General features: G+C 40.3%; 2 protein-coding genes across 12 annotated transcripts in view; one reads left to right on the top strand and one right to left on the bottom strand.

Moving 5' to 3' along the window:
• Positions 1-25492, bottom strand: part of DOCK7 (dedicator of cytokinesis 7) — a 164484-nt gene that overhangs the window by 81935 nt on the left and 57057 nt on the right. For all 11 annotated transcript variants that reach the window (XM_075936139.2, XM_075936137.2, XM_075936135.2 and 8 more), the window contains exons 9-14: positions 25194-25343; positions 24612-24692; positions 21830-21995; positions 20955-21097; positions 18818-18911; positions 18167-18329 (exon numbers count right to left, since the gene is read on the bottom strand). In XM_075936139.2, coding sequence (XP_075792254.1) covers positions 18167-18329; positions 18818-18911; positions 20955-21097; positions 21830-21995; positions 24612-24692; positions 25194-25343 — 797 coding nt within the window. The remainder of the gene's footprint in view (positions 1-18166; positions 18330-18817; positions 18912-20954; positions 21098-21829; positions 21996-24611; positions 24693-25193; positions 25344-25492) is intronic.
• On the top strand, positions 3813-13177 carry ANGPTL3 (angiopoietin like 3). The gene is made up of 7 exons (XM_006126759.5): positions 3813-4400; positions 5468-5578; positions 6378-6492; positions 7756-7869; positions 9479-9574; positions 11242-11514; positions 12656-13177. The coding sequence occupies exons 1-7, from the start codon at positions 3906-3908 to the stop codon at positions 12835-12837; spliced, it is 1386 nt and encodes a 461-aa protein (XP_006126821.3). The 5' UTR covers positions 3813-3905; the 3' UTR covers positions 12838-13177.

Genomic DNA, 25492 nt, shown 5'->3' on the forward strand with positions numbered 1-25492 from the left:
GAGGAAGGACTCATAATAGAGGTGCCCACCAATGCCTAGTCTGGGGAAGAAAATGAAGAGGCCACTGGGGAAGACAGAAGTCGAGCAATACCATAATCTATGGTTCGGCAAAGGTCCTCAGTGCCAGTCAGTATGGGAACAATTGGAGCAACGAGACAGCTTTGAACCCGATCATTATCTGCTCACCATGGAAGGAAAGGAAACATTCCCTGAGGAAAGGTAGGGAGTGAATGTGTATACATGCACCTATGTTCCTTTCATGAAAGCCACTTTTTTTCAATTTTGTGATGTGTCCGATTAGGTTGAGACAGGCAGGGTGAAGCCATGTTACACATGGCATTTTTTGAAAATCTGATTATAAATTAAGAACATGGTACGGTCACTTGTGCCATAAGCTGAGCAAGGTGCCAAAAGCACCACAGACCAGAAGAATGCAACAAGTGGCGTAAAGCTGTCTTTGACTCCCTGTCCCACTTGAGTTCTGCACCCAGTATGGCTTTACTGGATCCAAGGACTAGGGCCAATGTCTTTAAAATATTTGAGGGTAAAGAATTTAAAACCATGGATTGCCCTTTTGATGCCACTTTTCTTTGCCTGATATTTTAGATGCATTTCAGGATCAAATTCCTAATTATTCACAGCCCCATGTGATGCTGGCTGTTCATTCATACCACTGTCATTGCACAAGTATTTCCCTCCAGACATTTTCTAGTGGTTTGTCTCAGCATTGTTCCAAAAGAAGACCCTCAACATGGTCTCCTGATGCAGACTCTTACTAGCAGGCTGCATTGCAGGGCCCAAGTCTGCTGGGGCTGTTGTCTCTTGGCAAGACTATCTCCTTGGGATACTGCGAGAAATGTGCTTGTGGACTGCTATGACTATTACATCAGATTATTTCTTGTATTTGCTTTGATCACAAGCCAGCACATTTATAATGAAATTCCACTGCCCAGAACTATGGACCTTATCCAGATTCTTTCCTGTCATTTTTCTGTGGCTGGTGCACATGAGCTAATCTGTCAGGTGTCTGCTGCATTAGTTTAATACATTATTCTGGCTATTAATATGTCCAATGGAGTTTAACGATCTTTTCATGTCACTTGGTAATTTATGTTTTCTGGTACGTCGCCAAAGTTTCGTCACGTGGAGGTTCAGCGCCAGGGTTAAAAACTTCAATGCCATATGCTTTCCTGTTTCACGCTGAGTTACACGCACTTATGCAAATAAATAAATACACATCTCTCCACTCTGAGGAAAACCCTTGGAAATCCTCCAAAGTGCTAGAGTGCAAATTATATTCACTGTAGGCAGATTTCTTAAATTTTGATGTGATTGCTCCAGAAGCAGCTTCTGTTAGTTCAAAACTTCATTTCTCGCAAACTGGTTGGTTCTACACCAGGCAATCATTCCAGCCACAAAGCTAAACACTCCTCAGATCACCTTGCAAAACCACCCTCCCCAAACATCATTTATTTAAGACAATATCTAAATCATGGAGATGGATCTTAAGGAGAAAGGTCTAAGGGTATGACTATACGATGGAGATAATACTGGTGTAGCTAAACTGGAATAGTTATGCCGGCATAGCTTCATAGTGTAGAGTTTATGCTCCTTTCTATTTTCCTTACTAGGATTTGACTTCCACTTCTTACACAATGCTTTTTTATCTCTCACTGATTCTTTTACTTGGTTGTTAAGCTAAGTGGCACTTTTTTGGTTTTCTTATTGTGTTTTTTTAATTTGGGGTATACATTTGAGTTGGGCCTCTATTGTGGTGTCTTTGAAAAGTTTCCATGCAGCTTCCATTACTTTTGTCACTGTACCTTTTAATTTCTGTTTAAATAACCTCATTATTGTGTAGTTCCCCTTTCTGAAATTATATGCCACAGTGCAGGGTTGCTGACGTGTTTTTCCCACCATGGGGATGTTAAATTTTATTACATTATGGTCACTATTTCCAAGTGGTCCAGCTGCATTTACCTCTTGGACGAGATCCTACACTCCACATAGGACTAAATCAAGAATTGCCTCTCCCGTTGTGGGTTCCAGAACCAGCTGCTCCAAGAAGCAGTCATTTAAGGTATCAAGAAATTTTATTTCTGCATCCTGTCCTGAGGTGACATATACCCAGTCAATATGGGGATAGCTGAAATCCCCCACTATCATCAAGTTTTTTTATTTTGATAGCCTCTCTAATCTTCCTTAGCATTTCATCATCACTATTACTGTCCTGATCAGGTGATCGATAAAATATCCCTACTGCTATATTCTTATTATTAGAGCATGGAATTACTAGCCATAGAGATTCTATGGAACATTTTGGCTCATGTAAGATTTTTACTTCATTTGATTCTACATTTTCTTTCTTTTATAGTGCCACTCCCCCACCAGCACGACCTGTTTTGTCCTTCCGATATATTTTGTACCCTGGTATGACTGTGTCCCATTGATTGTCCTCATTCCACCAAGTTTCTGTGATGCTTATTATATCAATATCCTCCTTTAATACAAGGCACACTAGTTCACCCATCTTATTTAGACTTCTAGCGTTTATGTATAAACAATTGGAAAATGTGTCACTATTTATCTGCCTGCCATTTCCTGATGTGTAGACTCTTTTTCACCCGATCTTACCCATAATTTATCATCTGCCATCCTCTCCTCCTTTCTAGAACATAGAAAATCTCTATCATCTCTACCCTCCTCTCAGAGATGTCTCTATCCCCGTGGTCCCCAACCTGGTGCCCGCGGGCGCCATGGCGCCCGCCAGGCTCTTTACATGCGCCCGCGGAGCAATCTGGGCTGACAGGTGCCAGCCCCGAGCGCATGGCCGGTCCCGGCCCCGGGGGCGCCGCGCGTACCCTTGCCAGCTCCAGCGCCGGCCTTGGCCCCGCCCGCGGGAGCACCGCGCGTGCCCTTGCCGGCTCCTGCGCCGGCCTTGGCCCCGCCCCCGGGGGCGCCGCGCGTGCCCTGGCCCCGGCCCCGGCCTTGGCCCCGCGGCGCTTACGGGGGGAGGGCGCCGGTCCCGGGCGCGCGGCTATGGGGGGGGGCCCGGGCCCGCGGCTATGGGGGGGCCCGGCCCCCGGGCATGCGGCTGGGGGGGGCCGCCCCCGGGCAGGCAAGTGTCCCCGCCCCCTGGCGCCCGGCGGGCGAACGGCCACGCCCCCTGGCGCCCGCCAACCTGAAAAGGTTGGGGACCACTGCTCTATCCAATCCATGTGCTCCTCCACACCTGTCAGCTTTCCCCCAGCCCTTAGTTTAAAAACAGCTCTGCAACCTTTTTAATGTTAAGTGCCAGCAATCTGGTTCCATTTTGGTTGAGGTGGAGCCCATCCTTTCTATATAGACTCCCCCTATCCCAAAAGTTTTCCCAATTCCTAATACAACTAAACCCCTCTTCTCTACACCGTCATCTCATCCACGCATTGAGACTCTGAAGCTCTGCCAGCCTTCCTGGCCCGCGCATGGAACTGGAAGCATTTCAGAGAATGCTACCATAGAGGTGCTAGATTTCAATCTCTTTCCTAGCAGCCTAAATTTGGCCTCCAGAACCTCTCTTCTACTCTTCTCTATGTCATTGGTACCTACATGTAACCACAACCAGGCTCCTCCCCAGCACGACACATAACAGAATAGTAGGCATATTGGAAATCTAAGTACTAGTTTAATCAGCAACAGGCTGGTCACACAGCTTTATCTTTCCAGATATCCCCTGGACAGGACAGAGGTTACATTAGTTCAATTATGCATGGTTTAATGATCAACTTAATCAGTTTGCCTTTTCTGAAGTGAACAGGAGTATATATAGGTTAAAATGTTTAACTTAGAACCACCATAGAGCAAAATTTGTAACTAGGGAAAACATCTATGTTCAAAACTACCTTAGGACATTGGAAACCGACAACATGAAAATAGCTGTCATCTTTCTTTTTATTGCCCCTTTTGCTATTTCAAGTAGTCTTGACAAAGACTATTCTTCCTTTGATTCTGCATCTCCTGAGCCAAAACCAAGATTTGCCATGTTAGATGATGTGCGGATTTTAGGTAATGGACTTCTCCAGCTTGGACACGGCCTTAAAGACTTTGTCCACAAGACCAAGGGGCAAATGAATGACATCTTTCAAAAACTTAACATATTTGACAAGTCCTTTTATGAGCTCTCACTGCAAACCAGTGAAATCAAGGTAGAAGAAGAAGAGCTCAGAAAAACAACTTCCAGATTACAGGCCAACAATGAAGAGATAAGGAATATATCACTAGAGTTGAACTCAAAGATTGAAGACCTATTACATCACAAGATTGAGCTTCAAGAGAAAATAGGAGGGCTGGAAGAGAAAGTAATTAAATTAGTCCACATTCAGCCTGAAATTCAAGAATCGAAAGAAATGACTTCACTCAAAGTAAGTAGACTTGAGGAAACCCAGAGGGCAGAAAGCCAAAATAACTAGGGATATTATTTTAGGGAGTGATGCTCTGAAAGCCCTATAATATAGTAGCATAATAAAAAGCAATATAGTATTTTGAAAAATAAGATTTGTATATAAATCTGGAGAATAACAGTCTTGTAGAAATCAATTCAAGTGTCTTATTATGGACCATGAAATGCCATCAGTTTTAAAGCATAAATACCAAAAAGAAATCAGGGAGGAAATTCGCTTGAAAAGAGATGGAATGACATGGCCCTACATATCTGATCTCTGCTTTAAAAAATCCATTTCAAAGTACACTAAAGCATAATAGTAAAACCCTTAGAAATCAGCTTAACACTACAGCGCAATACAACTCATTGCAAAATGGTGGCTTACGTGAATTCTGGTAGGTTTAATGTGTATAAGATTCAGTAAAATTTATTTAAAACATGAACTTTAAAGAGGGATATCTATGGTACTTTTATGGCCCCCCAACTCCACAGTACCTGAGTGCCTTATAATTTTCAGTATAGTTATCCTCACAACACCCCTGGGAGGTAAGGCAGTTCTATTATTCCCAATTTTCAGCCAGGATCTGAAGCACAGAGAGGCTGGTGACTTGCCCACGGTCACATAGGAAGCATGTAGCACCATAAGGAAATTAACCCAGGTGATCCAACAACTAACCACTGGAGCATCCTTCCTCTCCATTAGTCTAGTGATATTTATATAGTTCAATTAAAAACACAAGACAGTATAAAAAAAATCATTCTTTGCCTTACTTAAAATGGACAGTTTTGCTCAAGTAAGAACTACAGAAATGGATAAAAAAAATGGCATAAATACTTCCTCCAGAGGAAAAGAAAGGATTCTGCCTCAAAAGGCAGGACAATGAAGGCAAAATTAAAGGAAAGAATGACTACTGAGGTTATGCCTTTAAAAACTGACACCAACTAAAACAGTTGGTGGAAGACAACTATTGCTCAGGCATTAATCTGACCTTACTAACACACACTGAAAGATGTATTTGATTAAGCTCCACTTTCTTTCTCCTCCAGAATTTTGTACAGCAACAGGATACCCACATTAGGCAACTACTCAAAGTTGTACAAGAACAGCACTCACAACTTGATAAACAGCACAATCAAATAAGGGAGCTGGAAGAAAAGGTAGAGTAACCAGTTAGTTTGACTATACAGTATTCTCATTTCCAGAATTCATTCTGATTGTCTGAGACTGCAGGAGGGGTAAAGGGGAAGAATTAACCCTCTGGACCAAAATGCAAATCTTTTTGTAGACACAGGAATGCTTAGTATAAAGCTCTGCACCGTGGACTATAAAACCCAACGGGGGGGGGGGGGGGATATTTAGAGTTGTAACTTTTCTCATTTGGCTTAATTCTCTAATCACCTATCTCTCTGTTCTTCCAACTCCTTCCCATCTCCTGCCTCTCAGTTTTATTTTCTCTTTTTCCTCTATCTGCTGCTTTATTCACCTCAACACAGCACCATGCCTGTGCACTAAAATGTTTAACCTCTCTTACCACAGCTGTGGGTACAATTGATGTGGTTTTGAAACTGACATGATTTTATTTAACTTCATTCTTCAGAGTGAAAAGAAAAGACTTTTTAGTGCAGGGCCCAAGGGCTTCTTAAACTATTTAAATGTTGGGACTAGTTTGGGGACACATGTAAAATCCATCCATCAATCAAGACACATGCCAAATGGACTACTAAGCTGCCAATTTCCTTATCATAGTGAAGGAGTTTTAGAAACCAAATATGACTTTCAAAGAGGCATCTTAGCCTTAAGATATTCAAAATCTCCAGGAACATTTATAAATACTTCCATATTATACTCTAAAAATGAATACAGTGCATCGACTTAGTGAATTAAGTAACTTTTGATTACTATTTCAGGAGCTTGGGAGATCAATAACATAATTATCAATAATATTCTTCCTTTCAGCTAAGCAATACAGATTTCCACGAAAACACAGAGAGTTCATTTTCTCTGAAGCAAATGGAACCTAGGATCATTCCCTTTCCTTCACATAATTCTACAGCTCCAGCACAAGTTAAAGGTAAGATCATATGATGCTTTAGGTATGAATGTGTAACACATTGTGTTTTTATATATATATATATATATATATATATATATATATAGAGAGAGAGAGAGAGAGAGAGAGAGAGAGAGAGAGAGAGAGAGAGAGAGAGAGAGAGCGAGCGTGTGTGTGTGTGTTTGTGTGTGTGTACACATGTTCACTGTTAAATGTGCAGATACAGGAGGCTTTTACCTTTCTTTTCTAGTTTGTATATCAAGCCAGTGCTGATGAAAGGGACTGCGATTTCAGCACTGGAAACTCAAGTGCTTTATTTAACCATATAAAATGTTGCAGCAGTGCACATTTCCACACACTGACCCACAAATTTCCCTCCACTTTGACAAAGTGGGATAACTTCTAGGATTGAAATAGTCCAGTCTGGCAGGCAATTCAGTCTTTGGCCTCTCCTTTGGTTACATTTGACATCACACATACAAGGCAGCACCTTTATTGGCAGTTTTGATGGTGCCGATATTTATCTACTGGGAAATGGACTGAGAACCCCAAACTCATTTCACAGAGGCCACTGACAGGACATTGGATTAGCCTTTTAAAGCTCACCAGCATTTTCAGACTCCAGCAATAGGAATTCAGTCTAATTCAAACATCCTCTCATTAGAAGGTTGTGGAAAAATATCACTATTTCCAAAATCTGTACTCAGACTTTTGTATGTCCAAGAATCCCTTTTGTAAGGATTATCTAAATTGAAACCTTGCCTAGTGGAGCAAACACCAGCTAGTAGGGATGTAAATAGGCAGTACAAAAGTTAATCAGTTAAATGATTTAATTGTAATCATTTACCCGGTTAACCATGGGGCTAGGGTCCCGTGGCCAGCTCCTCCAACTCAGGCCTCCAAAGGCAGAGGGCTGGAGGACTGCTGCAGTCAGCCAAGCTCGCACCATACCATGAGTGGGGGGCTGCCCCCCCATCACCTCTAGTTAACCAGTTACCTGGTAAGGATACTGTTACGACTTAATGCTTACCGGTTTACTGGTAAACCAGTTAACCTTTTACATCCCTACCAACTACCCAGACAGCCAAACACTTTGCCTGTGATGTAATGTTTACCTTTAGAATCTAATTTGTTCATTTCACAAAGACCGTCATAAAAGAGCTACTCCAGTTTTGGTCTTGTACCAACATGCTTGATAAAGGCAACTAGCTCTGCAGCACTGGATCCTTCTAGTTTCCTAAATGCAAAGATATATTTGTAATTCTTTAATTATTACTATTTCAGGTCTTGCTACTGACTGCACTGCCCTTTACAAGAGAGGTGAACGGACCAGTGGCATTTACTCTATTAAGCCCAACGGATCTGAAGCTTTCAATGTCTTTTGTGAAGTGAAAACTGGTAAGACCAGTTATGCTAGAAGCAGTGTAATTCTTGCTTTAACAGTTTACTGACAAACTGAAAATGTATTTATAGCCCTAAAATGTACACAGACTTACAGCAGGCCACCTAGAAAGTTGTCAACTATTATAAGTCTGAATGCAGCCAAGGGCATTCCAAATTCTTCCCGACTTTTCAAAATACCATAGAGTATTGAAGAAATCACTTCCACTTTTTGTTCAGTCTATTCTTCGACATAAGCAAGAGACATATACATTAGCATCTAAGGGAACTAGCTTTTCATCCCTACAGCCAAATGACCACTAAAAGCAATGATTATTAACAATTTAATATAAGCAACTAGTTAGTAGCTTTACTAAATTAAAAGTTAATTGCATCGCACTCACCATGGCCTACTAACACCAGTTATGCTTTGAATAGTCTGACACACACATTTTTTTTTTTTAACAGTGGTTTTCAAACTAAAGGTCATAGCCCAGTACTGGGTTGTGGAATGTCAGACACTGGGTCTCTTTGCAGCAGAATGATCAGGTGAACCTTCCTTTCTCCCATATTATCCTATCATAGCAGAGTCTCTCAGACCGACAGTGCTGCTCTATGTTCAGCGCCCTCTTGGCTCCTTGATCTCTGGCATAGCTGCCTAGATTTTCCAGGAATACACTGATGCAAACACAGTGAGGCAGGGTGATATGTTTGGATGTGCAAACATGGTTGGCATGTAGTTTCATTGTAAAAAGAAGCTGCAGCAGGGTCATCAGTCAACCATGTTTGCTGTAACTGGGTCAGATGAGGGTGTCATGACCTAGTTACTACAACAACAACAAGCAGTCCCACTGCAGAATTTGCCTTGTATGCTTTATACCGGTGGTTTTCAAACCTTTTTTCTCATGACCCATTTGAAGAAGATTGTTCATCCCTGGACCCAACATAATTTGACTAGAGTGCGGGCTCCAGGGTGAGGCTGAGGATGAGAGCTTTGGAGTGTAGGGTGGGCCTCTGGCTTTGCAGGGTGTCAGGGCTGGGGCAGGAGGGGCTTACCTTGAGCAGCTCCCAGTCAGGGGTGCAGCAGGGGTGCTAAGGCAGCTTCCTGCCTCTCCTGGTATCTCAGACAATGCTGCTCCCAGAAGCAGCCAGCAGCAGGCTCTCAGCCAATGGGAGTGTAGAGCTAGTGCTTGGGGCAGGGGTCGTGCACGGAGCCCTGTGCGCTCTCTTCCCCCTCCACAAAGGAGCTGGACCTGCTACTGGCTGCTTCTGGGGCACAGTGCAGTCTGCCAGGATGGCAGGTAGCCTGCTTAGCACCGCAGCTGGGACACCTGTTCACCCTACAGCAATGAGATCCAATGCCTGACATTCCACAACCCAGTACTGGGTCGTGATGCGTAATGTGAAAACGACTGCTTCATGTAAATGTTAGCATAATAGCCTAAGAGGCTACCACTGAAGATAAATTTATTGCCTCTAAGTGGTATTTATAAAATGCCCAGCAAATCTACCAACGTGGAACAATTAACGTCTCATTTTATCTGTTGCTATACTCTTGTCAGAGTCCAAAGAAATGGTTATAATAAGCTAACAAGTTTATGGTTTATTTCCTTTTTGTCATTCATAGACAGCTCCTGGACAGTAATTCAAAACAGAGTTGATGGATCACTAGATTTCAACCAAACCTGGGAGAGCTACACCAATGGTTTTGGTGACCTCAGTGGTAAAGGCACTTTTTGCTTCTTCATTTTTTTTTTTATACACTATCAGCTGGTTTCAACTACTGAAAACTTGGATGAAACTAGCAGAATCACCCACCAGCAGACAGAAACAAGCTAAGCAATCTCAGCAGCTCACATAGCCAATGCGAGACACTGTATATTGCATACCATATATAACAACTATTGTCCCAAATTTCGCAAAGCACTTAAACATGTGCTCAGGAGCTTTGCTAATCAGGACTTAAAAGAATAATTTCTGCTTCAAATATTATTTTCTTTAGATTCTGGCCTTTCCAAACTCTCCAGCCAAAGTTCTAGGTTTCCTTGACACATGAACACAAGAATACGCATTGAAACCAGCAAAGTAAGCAGCACTTCTTCCTCCCACCACATCATGTTTAAACTAAATACCACCACGTGAATTGCTTAAGCTCAGGACAGCATTAGGGTGACAGTATTTTTCTCTACACACATCTCCCAATCATTGGCAGCCAATCATGTTACCTGGACATGGATAGTGAGGAAACACCCATATTTATATTAGTTAATAATCAACTCTATGACCATTACTAATGCCAAGCATTGGCTAAGAGCTTGCCTGTCCAGCAGATTTCTCCATGCATCTATTTAAAATTGCTTGATTCTCCTTTTACCAAAAAAATGACTCACCATGGCAGGATACAGGGTGGCAGATTAAAAAGCCACCAATTTCCACCGCCACTCAGAACAATGGGTAGAGAGCAGCATGACATCAGCTATTGCCTTCTTTCACATCCTCCACAGTGAAACATTGCTCTATTCCTCTCACTGGTGTTGGAGCACAAAAGAGGACTGAAACAGGCATTTTCTCATGTAACAGGACTCCACTCTTATTTTAAGGAATGTCCCTTACTTGGTGTATATTTCCCACATCAATATAGGGTGTGTTTTGTTCCATAGGTCAGAAAAAAATCAGGCAAAGGATCATACAATTATACTGAGATATCAATGTATGATTGTGGCTGTGCAGGATTTTCTAACGATCAAAAAATGGAAGGGTTCTGGTTCTTGAAGGAAGTAATATCCTGTTGGTTTTTTTCCAAAGAACTTGTCCTTTGTTCCTTGAGATGTAGGTGGCCTCTTGCCTGCGTATCATTCACATTTGGTAGGATCAGCAGTGGACAAATTAAGAAGTTGGTGCATACTCTGCTAAACATGTTCAACTATGAAAAAGGACATGAAAGAGGAAAAACTACTCTAATTATATCCACTTTTTTGGATATGAGGACATCAAAATCCCAATTTAGGTCCTACCACCACCACTCCCACAACCACAAGCGAAATTCATTTCCATTAGCATTAAGTTTTATAAATGTCACTTGCTTCACTTATCATACGCTTTCAGTTAGGCATGTGTTTTAAATGTCTGGAGTCCCCTTTGCAGGCCTTCACGAGTGCAGTAAAAATTAGGAGAGGTTCCATTTCATTTATGTATCTAGTTTTTATTGATCACAAGTGTGCAATTAAAAAGATGTAAACAAAAAGAATGTTTCAGGAGACTCTCTGAAAAGATCAAGAGTTCCCAAGACTCATACTATTGATTTAATTAAAGCAATGAATAAACCTTTATAAATAATTGTACTCCATCTTAACTCTATATTAATGATATTCATGTCACTTGTCCATACAGGGGAATTTTGGTTGGGACTAGAGAAGATATATTCCATTGCTAACCAAGCTGACTACATTTTACGTATTGAGCTGAAAGACTGGAGAGATAATAAACACTACGTCGAATACACATTCACATTGGGAAGTTCAGAAACAGACTACACACTTCTTCTTTCAGAGACCTTAGGAAATATTTCCAATGCACTGCCTGAACAAACAAAACTGAGGTTCTCCATAATGGATCATGACAACGCTACAAGGAGAGATTTCAACTGTCCACAAAGATATTCAGGTATCAGTACTTGAAGCAAATTAAAGTTCCAGTTCCTTTGTTACACTAGCTATAACTTCATGAATTAAGGAAATCTATTTATAATCACTCAGCTGTCATAGATATCGGAGACTGACAAGACAAGTTCACAAAATCTCTCCCCTGCAAATGAATATACAGTGAGCCCTCGCTACTTCGCGGTTCGACCATCGCGGATTCACGACTTCGCGGACTTTTTTTATATCCGTATCATATCGTGCTTGCCTATTGTCTTTATACTTTCATATCATTCGTCATTACAGATGGCTTTTGTGCAGCATTAAAGAATGATATGGAATTACAATACAGTATAGGCTAATCACAGGGGAAACTTTGTAGGGGGTGGGGGGACCTATCGGTTTCTATTTACAGTACGTAAATATGGTCTCCCTACTTCGCGGATTTTCAGCTATCGCGGTCGGGTTTGGAACCTATCTACCGCGATAAACGAGGGTTCACTGTAAACTAAAATAATAATTATCAGCACTTACATAGTGCTTTTTCTCTACAGATTTCAGAGTCCTGAGACACTGCCTGAGCATTATTATCCCATCTCACAGGTGGGGAAAACAGAAGTACAGAAATTACTTGCTCATGGTCGTAGAGTGAATTAGTAGCAAAGACAGAAATGGAACTCAGAGAGGAGTTCCTGGTTCATTAAGTCCATAGGAGTTTTGCCAAAGATTTCAGGAGAGCCAGGAGCTTGCCTCCTGAGTCCTGGGTTCTAGTCTAGCAGTCAACCACTGGAGACTACACTTTCTACAAGTAACTCCTTCTTGCACCCAACAGAAGATGGACTGGATATTAACTCCACTCGATCATACCCAGGCAGGCCACAATTAAGCTTGTAGCTCAGTTTCTATTTACAGCCTCATTTTGGCCTGCTGTAAAATGTACCCTAATTCATATTTACCTCAAAACTGATAAACAGATGTAAGGAAAAACTAGAATTTTCCTACATATTTAAAATTAAAAGTCAGAGTCTAATACCGACCTCAGTGGGAGTTGGATGAGGACTAGAGCAGCCTCAATTTGAAAATACAATCCAAATCAGTAACCAGAGTCTGATGCCAAAAAGTAAAAGTAAAATTTGGACTAAATGACACCAAAATATTGTTTGCAGGTGGCTGGTGGCACAGAGCATGTGGGGAAACAAATCTGAATGGAAAATATATCAATCCAAGATCAGAGGGAAAACTGGAAAGGAGACGAGGAATATACTGGAAGCCTCAGAAAGGAAGATTCTACTTGATCAAGTCAACCAAACTGATGATACATCCTACAGATCTGGAAAGTTTTGAATGAGCCTTCATATTGATGTGTTTCATCAAATACATATACACTGAACATTCAACATATCATGAACTAATAATCAGGGCTGTACGCCCAAATACAAGGCACAGATTCCATACTATTCAATGACACAACAAGGAGCAATCTGTTATGGTCTTATAGTATATGTTGAGACTATTGTTATTTTTTCAAATAGTAACATATTTCAAGTTCAAAACTATCTACGCATCCCAACTGTTGAACACTAGTACCTAGAAACTGGACTTGCTTTGATATTTGAGCAGATTATACTGCATGCAAACAAGAATTTTCAGGCCAATGCATTCATTTCTGGATTTTGTAGAGGAGACTATGCAACATGTTTCAATAAAATAACAGACTGATGGAATTTCACAGAAAACATTTAAGCATTAGTTTTGAAGAAAAAAAGTACTTTATAAAAAGTAACTAGATTCAAGTACATTGTAACCTCTGAACGCGGGGGGAGGGAGGGGAAAGGTGTCCCTAATTTGGGAACACTCATGATATGAACACTGGCAAGTGGAGGCAGAATCAGCTCTGTGCACTGCCACTCTCCTTTCCGTCCAGCTGGGAGAATGGCAGTGCAGTGACACGCTGTGCCGGAGGCTTTTCCATGCCATTCCCATAGTGGCAGGGGAAGTGCATGGGAGCAGGGGACGGGGAGCACCAGGAAAAGTGCCCTGTCCCCACCCTTTTTCCCAGGGTTGCTGGATTAAAGAGGTTCAAGTGTACTATAGTCTTAGACTATATCTATCCTTAAATGAATTGGCAGATAATTCTGCATTTTATGGCACTCTGTGTTTAAATGTGAACATTAAATTGTGTATCTTGTGCCATATCTTCATAGTGCTCATGTCACTATGAAAACTGCATATCTGGAAATCCAGAATATGAATATGAAACTAATCTTTAATATTATACTTTTAAGAATAATTCTTAGGTCCTGTTCCAAAGACTGCTGTTAGTTTTTCGCATGGATTTCAATGGGCTTTCTATCAGTCACCTTTTGGAATTCCTTGGAATCAACTGGACAAACAGCTGTGTTTGAAACAGACCAATTACCTTTAATATAAATAGAAACCAGCCCTGCATCCTGTACCAATTGAAGTTAATGGTGCGACTCAACTAATCACATTGGTAAAGATTAAAAGACTCTGCAGGACCTTCAGTCCCAATCCTGCAAATACTCATCTGCATAATTTTACCCAAATGAGGAATTCGAGAAGCCAATGGGACTATTCAGGCGTGTGTGTCTACGTTTGCACGGTAGGAGCCGTAGAATGTGAATATATTCAGTCATATTGACTTTTCTATCGTATCTAACTGTACTGTAAGAATTTTGTCATATTTTAACACTTGTAATCACTAAAATAAATCCATTTTTTAAAACTATATTTTGTCAAAATGAAAACAAGGTTGAGGATAAATAGCAAATTACAGCAAAACCAAGCATTCATTCAATTCAAGGTCTGATGCCGATGAAACTCCCTCATTACAATCAAAGTAACAGGATCAGTCAAGAGATACCGCACATTTGTACTGGAAATGTTTGATTGTTTGTCTGACACTTTAAAAATCAAGAAAGAAAATTTCCATCAAGAAACTAATTTGTAACATGAATAAAAGAATTTTAAAGGGATTAGTTTTCTATGTGTTGGTTGTACCCATATAGGGGTTTGTCTAGTTCCCAAAGACCAAGGAGACCCATATCAGCTTAGAAGAAAGGTAGTCTGGGGATGAGGATAAAAAACTGTCTTGGTGCTGCTTAAAATCCTCAGTACAGATCTCAAATGCCTGTCAGCATCCTTGGAAGACCAGAAAGGGCAGGACTGTCTCACCAGTACTTCCCACCAGCTTGTCTTCTTCCACCCTACACCCAGGACGGGATCTTCACTCCCCTGCCCAGCCCCGCTGTAACAATGCCTGAGTGATAAATCTACCAATGGCAGCTATTCAGACTGTACTTTGAAGCCCTCCAATTTCAATGCTCTGGAGTCAGGTATTTTCACTGCTAACAGACTAATTCATAGACACAAACTAATTCACTGTCCAACCAAGAAAAGCCATCGTTTCCTGGATAAGTCCCAGTCGCTAGACCCAAAGAAGCCTGCCAACATTTGGGGAAAAAAAGCCATGAGAGATGTCCTGCCCCAGGGAGCAAGGAGTTGGGTCTGCAGAAAGGTTCAAACATACAGGCCATGGGAACGATGGGATAGCCTTGGTGGCCTATTCAAATGTGAGCTCAGCAACATTTGTTTTAGCTTCACCCTCACTGCAAAGTGAGACACACACTTCAGTAAGACATGGATACGGGATAGAGGGCATAAATATATGCATCAATGACTTGATGCATGGATGGTAGGATGGGATTGGGCTAAATCACGTGTCAGACCTGCAGTTTATAGACACATCATCAAAGGACTTCAACACTAGCTATTTCTAGTTCAACTCCTTGGTAAAAAAAACCTCCAGCAGAAGAGAGGGTCTTGACTGGCAGGTATAGTCCCTCACTTTAGAACCCTAACATCTGACCCTCAAGATTCCATGATGAAGAGTGTGAGCTGGGTTCTCCTCTCTCTCCTTTTACTTCCTTCATCTCCTTTCCCCTCTATCACAGAAAGAAAACGAGCCGTGTCACCTTTCTGGCTCCCTCCTCCACCCCCCATCTCTGAAAGAGAGACTCCCAAGTGAGCAGAAACGATCATGCTCTCAGCCCACCATCATCTCCTAATTGCCAGGCTTTGAGCTAATAGCTGGGTCCTGGATCAGGCCACTTATGCTTAGTCCATCCTTACCAAATGACTGCAGCCTTCTAGCATGATACAAAAGGGAAGCACGGGAGATTAGGATGGCCAGTGAAGAGAAGAATGAAATAATTTTGAAGGGTAAAGAAAGACTGGTTGTCCAGAGAAGAACACAACCTCTTTTCCCCCCTAAAATCAGCATGTCCTCCCAGGAGTGTAATGAGGATAAATTCATTACAAATTGTGAGGTGCTTAAATATTATGGTAAAGGGGGCAATATAAATACAGCAAATGAAATAGCTAAAGAATATATCTTCAGAAAGAGTTTAAATGGGTAGCTGGTAATAAAAACATTTGTTATATACATACATCTGGGAGAATGTTTTGGTCTTGCAATGTAAAGTGCTGCTTTTCTACATGATCTGCAGGTTATTAGTGCAATTTCAATGCAGGTACTTGATTTTGAAATAAGTTTAATCATTTGACTAGCCATAGGATTTATATCTGAATATGTATCTGAGAATTATGAACAGGTGAACAAAATATTTATTGTGACTATATTAAAGTATTTATTGGAGCTCTATGAAATGTTTATACTCAAATGTGATGCAGAGATGTGAACCGGTAAAATGACGTGGCAGAAAAGGACAGCCCCAGTCAGTAATGCATTTTATTCAGGGGTTTGTGTATTTTTTCTTAAGTAAACTTAGAAAATAAAGGCAGCTAATCTGTCTTCTACTCTGGAGGTAACAATTGGTCAAAAATAGTAGATTATTCTTAATCTTTTCATAAATTTTTTATTTTCATTTTTCACAGGAAAGATATTCTTTTCCCATCCCCCACCCTCCCACACACACACACAAAAAGTGGGGGAGAAGGAGGAACGTGACGAAAAAGTGTTAGTGAAATCAAAATACTCAAAACTGAACACACCACAATTTGGCTACGTCTACACTGCAGGCTTCTTGCGCAAAAACATTTTGCGCAAGAGTTCTTGCGCAAGAGAGCGTTCACACTGCTGTGTGTTTTTTTACAAGAGCATCCACACTGCCATGGACACTCTTGTGCAAGAAGGCTTATTCTTCATAGAAAGAGGAATAACTCTTGTGCAAAAAGCGCTGTGTTCTTACGATTTACTGTACTTTTTCTCGTGCAAGAACGCTCTTGTAGTGTGGATGCTCCGCATGTTTTTGGGCAAAAACTCTGCAGTGTAGACGTAGCCTTTATGTGTTGTTCCGATGTAATATTTTGAATGATAAAGTCATGTAGTATCACTAGTTCTGTTGATACATTAAAGGGCTGGGTTAAACTCAAAGTTAGTGGAAATTTTTTCTTCTGAACACTTTTTTCAATTAGAAATAGCTTTTCAAAATATACAAACATTTTCTACTAAAATTTTCAAATAGGCTAAGTCTAGATTACTTTTTTTTCCCCTGAAAGAAGATATGCAAATTTGGCACTAATTTGCATATCTTCTTCCAATTGCTTTTTCAAAAGTGGGGTTTTTCGAAAGTGAAAGTCGTCTAGATGTGTATTTTTTAGGGAAAAAAACCTCTCTTGAAAAAACAACTCTTCCTAAAAAAAGGAGGTTTACACGGTTTTTTGAAAAAGGGTTTTTCCCCCCCCAAAAAGTGCGTCCAGACTACTTTCACATTCGAAAAACCCGCTTCAAAAAAGCGATCGGAAGAAGATATGCAAATTAGCACCGAATCTGCATATCTCCTTCCGAAAAAAAAAAGTAGTCTAGATGTACTCATAGTGATAAACATATTTTGTACTGAAAAAATATTTACAAGAAAAATTTCTGATCATCTCTAGGGTCCAACCAAATCTTATGGCCCCTGAGAATGAGATCCTATCTTCCCAAAAGGCATTCTCTCCCTTCTGCTTTCCAAGATGCCACTCTTACAGAATTCCCTGGGACACAAGTGTAAAAGGAAGGAAAGAATGTGCTAAAATGAATCCCTTGTTCAGATCCCTTGGCCCCAATCTCCTGATATAACTGTAAAACTGATCCAGATTTGGGTTTCATTATGTAACAAACACAGCTCATGTTATGATTTCATGTTGTCACTGTGCTGAAATAATTATGATTTTAACACAAAACCACATGAAGCTTGTGAGGTTTCAAATGAAATTTCCTTTGAGGTTTTGGGTTTGTTTGTAACTGAAACTCAAGCAAACCTCACCCAGACCAGAAGTTAAGAAATCTCACTCAGATGCCTCTATGAACTGTATTTTTAATTGTATCCTTTGGTATATATGGTTGTGACAATTTTCTTCCACTATTTGATCTGAGGAAGTGGGTCTGGCCCACGAAAGCTCATTACCTAATAAACCATCTTGTTAGTCTTTAAAGTGCTACATAGTCCTGTTTTTTGTTTCTATGAACTGGTGAGTTTTAGGTAGCCGAGGTCCATGAGGTTCTTCAAAGAATAGTTCTACAGACATTTATTTTTTGCGTAAGAGTCTGACTCCTTATTATGTCTTTGGCATGGGGATCTAATGGTGCGGCAGTTTTGCAACAAATCAACCTGCTGATCTCATGGGGATTAAGATGTATTTCAAAATCTTACCTGTAAGTAGTATTTGGAACATATACATCCCTAGCAGGAAACTCCAGTATCTCTCTCGTAGGTCTAACTCTACTATCAGGATATAGTTTGACTTGCAGCAACTCAGGAGTTAGACAGTAATGAGGATTCTCTGGGGCTGGAGATATGTCTATCTTCAACTGAGCTATAGAAAACAAATATTTTATTACAAAAACTGAAAGAGAAATACAAATTCAGAATGTATATTAACACTGCTTTCTAGAGTGGAGATTAATGTATTTGCCTTCTCCTTCCAAAAAACATCCCAAGAGTAATGTCTATTAGCCTGTGAAATAATCTACTAGGGGAAGGATCAGAACCCCCAACACGTGGCACTTTAAATACTAGACTGGGTAATAAATGTACAATCAGAAACTATCCTGAACTGCCAGTGTTATGGTCTACAATAGTGGGATTTTCCCATCTAGAAGATACACATAGATTCTATGATGCCATAGTCCCAAGGCAAAACTATTCATGCAACACTGAAATAAAGGACTGGGGGACACAGATGGGCAACAGAGAAGGAGACAGGAGAAGATGAACCAGGCGGGAGTTGTGAGGGACAAACAATCCTATAATATACAATCCAAAGCTTTACTTCCAGCAGTTTCCATCAAGATACTGAAATACCTGTAATGGGCCTCAGCCTCCGTAAAACTGAAGATGGTCTTCTCATATCTGCAAGGAACTTGTACAAATCTTCATCACTCAAGCGATCCCCTTCCTTTGGTTAAAGAAGAAAATGGTTTAATACAGAGGCTGCATAAGCATTTGATTGGGAAAAAAATAATCTTTTGCCTTCCCACAGCTCACTCTAAACAAGTGGTTGTCAAACTTTTTTCTCATGATCCAGTTGAAGACAATTGTTGATACTGGCCATCACTTTATAGAACTTGGTGACAAACAAAAAGAAAAGGGAAAGGTTTTGGGGGCGGGGGGAAATCAACATTTAGAAAATGTTAACAAAAAAGTTTTCCAAAAAAATTCAAACATATTAAATATGGTTCGGATTCAAATCCTATGAAATGGAAACACCTTTTCCATATTTCAGCCATCTCTCATCATTTACTAATCTACTAAGACGACATGAAGACATGCAGCAAGAGAGCAGCTATGCTACTGAGTAGAGCTGACAGAACATTTTTTAAATTCACAATTTCAATATCATCAACATCTTAAATTGTGGCCGAAAAAGGGGATTACATTTAACCTTTCTGCAGAAGTTACCTCCTCCTCTTTTTCAACAAGCTCCACCACTGTTTCACTAACTCAACTGTATCATCTATGGAAGCCAACCTCTCACACACCCAAATTTAATGAAATAAAAAAAACCCGGTAGGACTAGATTCTCCTTTCATTTACACTGGTTAACTGACACTGAAAGTGAACTATCTTCAGTGAAGTTTTTTCTGATTTACACCAAAATACGCAAGTACAGAATCAGGCCCTCTGACTTCAATGAGAGTAGTCTACCACCCATATTTCAGTAAAACTAGAGCATAAATAATGTTTTCCTATATATAAAGTCTCTCTTTCCACATATTAATAGCTTCCTAGTACAGAATGAATTGGTCCCAAAAATGTCTTTTTTTATTTCATAAATAGGCATTAGGCACCATCAGAGGATAAATAGTAGAATTTCATATAACTCAATTTTTTCCCAACAAGGCACTGCATTAAAGAAAACTGGGAAATGGAAGCATATAGTTTTAGGTCAAGAGTAGTTACTTCAGTTGCTAGTCCACGTGGGAATTAAGAAAGGGATGAATAATAATTACCTCATACATTACTTTACTGAAAACAAAACAGCTTCAATTTAAAAAATAGTCTCGTCTCCCTTACCATCCTCATTCCTCCTTTAATACTAAATGTTTTGAAACATTTCCCTCACTACTGATCCTCAGGGAAATCCAGAGCCTCAGCTGACAGACAGCTGACATTAGCATCACAGTATCAGAAACTAAAGGATTTGTTCTACCATGGGATCTGACCTCCAAGTGCTGAAAATAACTCAAGAACCATTGGCCATTTTCATCTTCCACTGCAGAGTACGATCCTGCTCGTATTGAAATCAATGGTAAATTTCCTACTGAGTTCAACTGAATTATTTCAACAGCACTTGAGGGCACAGTAAAGACTGAGGCTATTATTGTGTGAACTGATGAAGCAACCACCATGGTAAAGGTTATGCTACAATTCATGACCAAACGTAGGCCTAACACATCAAACATTCTTTGGCACGTATTCACTCAAAAAAATAATGAATTCTCACTTGACTGCTCTGTTTTTTCTTCTGGGATTGTTCGAGCAAACGTCAACTGACAGAAATCTTCACAAAAACAGTGAATTTAAAATGTTTATAAGGAACACTGGAGAAGAAGGAACTAATAGTCTCTGAGGAAACCTGTTTTTATGAGTTACACTGACCCAGTCAGGGAACAATGGCAATGCCATGTGCCCTAAGTGTCCACTCAAAACAAAATGACACTGCAAAATTTGACAAATCAATTATTCACAATGAAGGTCTCATAAAGAATCCACAGATCACAACACACTGTTTGCAGATTGTGTCTATACAATCAACTGTCAGCATAAGAAATCAAATCAGATGCTACACAAAGATAATTTGTGAATGGGAAAGCAAGGATAAATTCAGTCAATGGATTATGAGTGATCCTCTCAGCTCTACACTGACCTCACGGGTGGAGGTGAACCAAATCATATTGTGTCATAGGAGGCACCATAATTACTGTGGCTCATACAGTACCTGTTTAAAGAAGTTTGTCACTGTAAGAGTAGCTGGTCTAAAGCTAGTAAGGTTGCAAGCTTCATCTCCACTGGTTGTCCTTTCTAACGAACGCCTTCCAACAATACTGGAGTTCCGTCTCTCTGACCAAGATCCTTTGCGTTCTAATAAAAATAAAATAAAAGGAAAAGGAAAAAAGGGGGAAAGGAAAAGAAAAACAAAGAGCCTACATTTGTTTCAAGCAGATTTTCCACACAGGAAGATAACTGCTGCATTAAAAAAATTATACAATAAGCATGATAGAAGAGGTGGTTATGCTAAGACAATCACACTCCTGAGGCATCAGGAAGCTATGAAGCACAGCTGAATACCTCTGCTTCTTTCATAGCAACCTCACCCCAGTGCCTTATTGCTATTATAAAAGTCTTTATCGTGTGGAGATTTATGTATTTCTCTTGTGCTGAAAAATGATGAAGTTGGCAGTTCTGGGGCTGCTGAAGAGCAGTTTCAGATGAGCTGTGAGGTTCACAAAGATTAATCCACTCCTTTGGAAAATGTTCATCAGCCTATAACACTCTTCAGTCTTAGCAGCCTGGGTATAAATAGTATATAACAGATGGTTTGCTTGTAAAATTCTTGAAAGATAAACCTATTTGTCACCACAGCCTTGTCCTTTTTATTTCAACCCTTTCCCAGGATTGTTACAAAGGCTAGTGGAGTGTGTATGTGTGTCTGGGGGGCGGAGGGGGGGGGAAGACCACAATGACAAACTGATAAAAGAACAGTAGATACAGGACTTGAGCTAAAGCCCACTGAAGTCAGTAGTAGACTCCTATTGACCAATGGGGTTTTACTTAGGCCCATAGTCCCTTATGAAAATGTAGGATATACTGTACCTCCTGTACCAATTTCTACTTCTGTGGAATCTCTCTCCAAACTTCCAGCACTGCTGACTATGTTCATTAAATGAATGGCTGTCCAGGCAAAAGGCATTCGATATTTGCCTAATCTTTGGCAAAACTGTTCTGCTTGGCTTTTCAGCTTTTCCAGTTTTTCTTTATTCTGCAAACAAAACATTAATTTCAAAGATTAAAAAAAGGGGGGGGATGGAGGGAGATGGCCTCCTTTTACCAAACTATTTTTGTGTGCTCTGTCCACGTTAAGTAATAATAATGACTTGTACATGGCTCTCTGCTAAAAACAAATAGGAGTCCTGTGGCACCTTAGAAACTAACCGATTTATTAGCCCTATTTTTGCAGATGCAGATGAACATGGCTAGCCCTCTGAGACAGATCACTCTGTAGTGTAATAATAAACAATACTACTACTTTTCATTTCTATAGCACGTTCTGAGGATTCCCATGTGCTTTACCAATAATATGGAATTTAGCCTCACGACACTCCTATTCTGTACAGCAGTGCCAAAGGTGGGAGAGGCTGACGGTCTAAGAGAGCAGCTGATTTAACGTTTCTAAGCTTCCTGAAACAGCCAGTTCAAATCACTTAGCCCTTTGCCCTCCTGAAACAGCTAAATTATACTACAGGAAAAGCACTAGGGATTTCATTATTGCAACTGATTTTATGAGGTGATGCTATGGTGACAGGGGAAGAATATAAAATTCTACATAATACCATTTAGTACTTTTCATCAATAGATCCTGAAGTGCTTTATACAGGCAATCACTATATTTATCCCCATTTTACACATGGGGAAACTGAGGCAGAAAGTGATTAAAGGGACATGACCATGTTCATGGAGTCTATGGGAGTATGTCTACACTACCACCCTAGTTCGAACTAGGGTGGTTAATGTAGGCAACCGAAGTTGCAAATGAAGCCCGGTATTTAAATATCCCAGGCTTCATTTGCATCTTGCCGGGTACCGCCATTTTTAAAGCCCCGGTAGTTCGGACTCCGTGCCCGCGGCTACACGCGGCACGGAGTAGGTAGTTCGGATTAGGCTCTCTAATCCGAACTACCGGTACACCTCGTTCTACGAGCTGTACCGGTAGTTCGGATTAGAGAGCCTAATTAGAGACCCTAATTAGAGAGCCTAATCCAAACTACCTACTCCGTGCCGCGTGTAGCCGTGGGCACGGAGTCCGAACTACTGGGGCTTTAAAAATGGCGGCACCAGGCAAGATGCAAATGAAGCCCGGGATATTTAAATCCCGGGCTTCATTTGCAACTTCGGTTGCCTAAATTAACCACCCTAGTTCGAACTAGGGTGGTAGTGTAGACATACCCTCGGAGAGAAAGAAATAGAATTCTGTCTGCCTGTCTCCCACTGTCTTTATTAACATGCAGGCCCCAATTCATCAAGGCATGACTTTAAGGACATGAATAGTCCTTTGCTGTCTATGGAAATCCTCACATGCTTCAAATTAGACATGTGCATAGATAATTTGCTGAAACGAGGCCTTACCTAACACTTCTTTCCCAAAATTTCCGTCTTGCTGATTTCAAAATACAACATACATGCAGGGTCACTTCACTCATCACAGAAATGCAGGGCTATCTAGCTTGAGGTTTATATTGCCACTCATCATCACAGTATCTGAATGCCTATGGCGCATCATTGCATAAGAGTCCAGAAAGAGAAAGTGAATATCAACTTTGCCATCTGGAACTATGAAGGAATTTTAGGCAGGCAGAACTGAAGTGGAATTTAGTTAGCAACCAGAGGTTTGCAGCCATAACTCTTAGAAAATGACAGATTTGTTGATCACATACAGGCAGAACATTCATTTTATAGTGCAGACAGGCTTCACCGTTTCCTTTTGCTTTTCAATTCATCTGCAACGTTCATTCAGGAAATCAGAAGTAAATTAAATGATAAGCAAGGGAAAGTAGCATGCACCACCTCATTCTATATTCCATTAGATTAGGGGAGTTCTTTTTGAAGATGGCAGTGAAATAAGTTTTTAAATTTAAATGATACAAAAACGGACTGAGCTTGAGTAAAAGTTTTACAGCTCTATGGATAAAATAGGGATTTCCCATTCTATTGCTGTTCTTGAAATAACCTTACAAAGGACATGATCAAAAAAATGCCAAAGTGCAAGTTGTCTCTGAGATGTTACTAGTATTCCTGCTTTTTCATGAAAGCCAGCAAAATCAATGCAGTCCCTTTCTAGCCTCTGATCTGCAGTAATTTACCTCATCCAGGCTTATACAAGGTAGGAATTCAACTGGAAGGGTGAGCCAAGAGGCCAAACCTTTTGCTATGCTTCATTACACAATTAAAAAGATTGGAGACAAAAATACACATTGCCTCTCTTTGCTCAGCTGGCTACTTTGTATACATAACAGGAACACACTGATTACAGTTTGTTTCACAATAGTTAGTTTCCCCCAAATGCGTGGGTTGATCTTCCACACAACATTAGAAGAAAGGAAAACACTTAAAGAACACAGGAAAACAGAGTTGTAAAAGCACCAAGCAGCGGAAATTCCCAGCAACTGTGATGCTAGCATTATTTTATAAGAACTTTTAGAATTTGACATGATTCCTAGTTAAAGATATTGTTTTAATAATAGGAACAGAAGACTTGGACAAAACTACAGTAAAAAAAAAAATAAGGTAAATTTATATTTCAATTAAATGTGTGATTACATTTAAATATCTCCAGAAGTGTCAATGCTAATATTTTCAATAAACTTCCCAAAACGCTTACTTTTGCCGCATCAGCTTCTTTAAAAATCATATAAGGTTCTGCACATTCGCCAATATCCCCCTGTTGTAATACTTTTTCCAGCTGTAAAGAAACAACCAATGTTCATGAGGATAGGAACATGTAGTCATCAGAGAATGGCTAATTAATTGATCACTGTAGGTAGCACATATTCAGAAGAGCTGAAAGGATATTATTCCTTTTTCCATTTGGTTAGAAGGACACCCATAATGAGTAATCACAAGCTCTTCTGGCTAGATCCTGATCTCTGCTTCTTCTCTTGTAAAAATTAGTGACTGTGCTCACAACACCCTGATTTTACAAGATAGGTCATATTCTGATCTCAGATTTGGCTAAGTACAAAACACTTTGATCTTATCAAGGACAATTCTGAAGAAGCCACAATATTAACTTCCAAAAGTCTAATCTATCAGTGCATACATTCAGAATCAATTTATGAAACAGGGCTAACTACCCGGTGATATAACCAACGGCTGCCAATTGGCAGGGCGTATCACCTTCTAAGTAAGGAACAATGACATTTCTAATACTCACACACACACACATGAACACACCCCTTCTTACCTTTATTACTAGAAAGACATCCTGAGAGGGATAAGTAATAGAAAAGATGGCTGATCTTGCCAGAGTGGTAATAGCAGTAGGGGGAACATGGGGACGCAGCATTCCTTTCATTTGTTCCGAGTTTAAATCAAAGTAGAAGTTCTCTGAAATCTAAGGGAGATGTTAGCTCACTCAAAATGTTTGTTACTCTTAACTCTTCACAAACAACCCTGCCAATCTGAAAACATTCCCAAGAAAGAGTGAACAATACCCTCTGTTGATATTTATTTAGCACACATTACCAATCCGTATTGTCTGAA

The sequence above is a fragment of the Pelodiscus sinensis genome, chromosome 9, assembly GCF_052426305.1.
Source record: "Pelodiscus sinensis isolate ZL-2025 chromosome 9, ASM5242630v1, whole genome shotgun sequence".
In the NCBI taxonomy this organism is placed as follows: Eukaryota; Metazoa; Chordata; order Testudines; family Trionychidae; genus Pelodiscus; species Pelodiscus sinensis.

What these genes read in the sequence shown, in the direction of transcription:
- ANGPTL3 (XM_006126759.5), top strand. Translation starts at nt 3,906, where the DNA reads ATGAAAATAGCTGTCATCTTTCTTTTTATTGCCCCTTTTGCTATTTCA. An exon ending in AGCTCCAGCACAAGTTAAAG is followed by an intron (nt 6,493 to 7,755) that starts GTAAGATCATAT and finishes TTACTATTTCAG; the next exon opens with GTCTTGCTACTGACTGCACT. An exon ending in CTTTTGTGAAGTGAAAACTG is followed by an intron (nt 7,870 to 9,478) that starts GTAAGACCAGTT and finishes TGTCATTCATAG; the next exon opens with ACAGCTCCTGGACAGTAATT.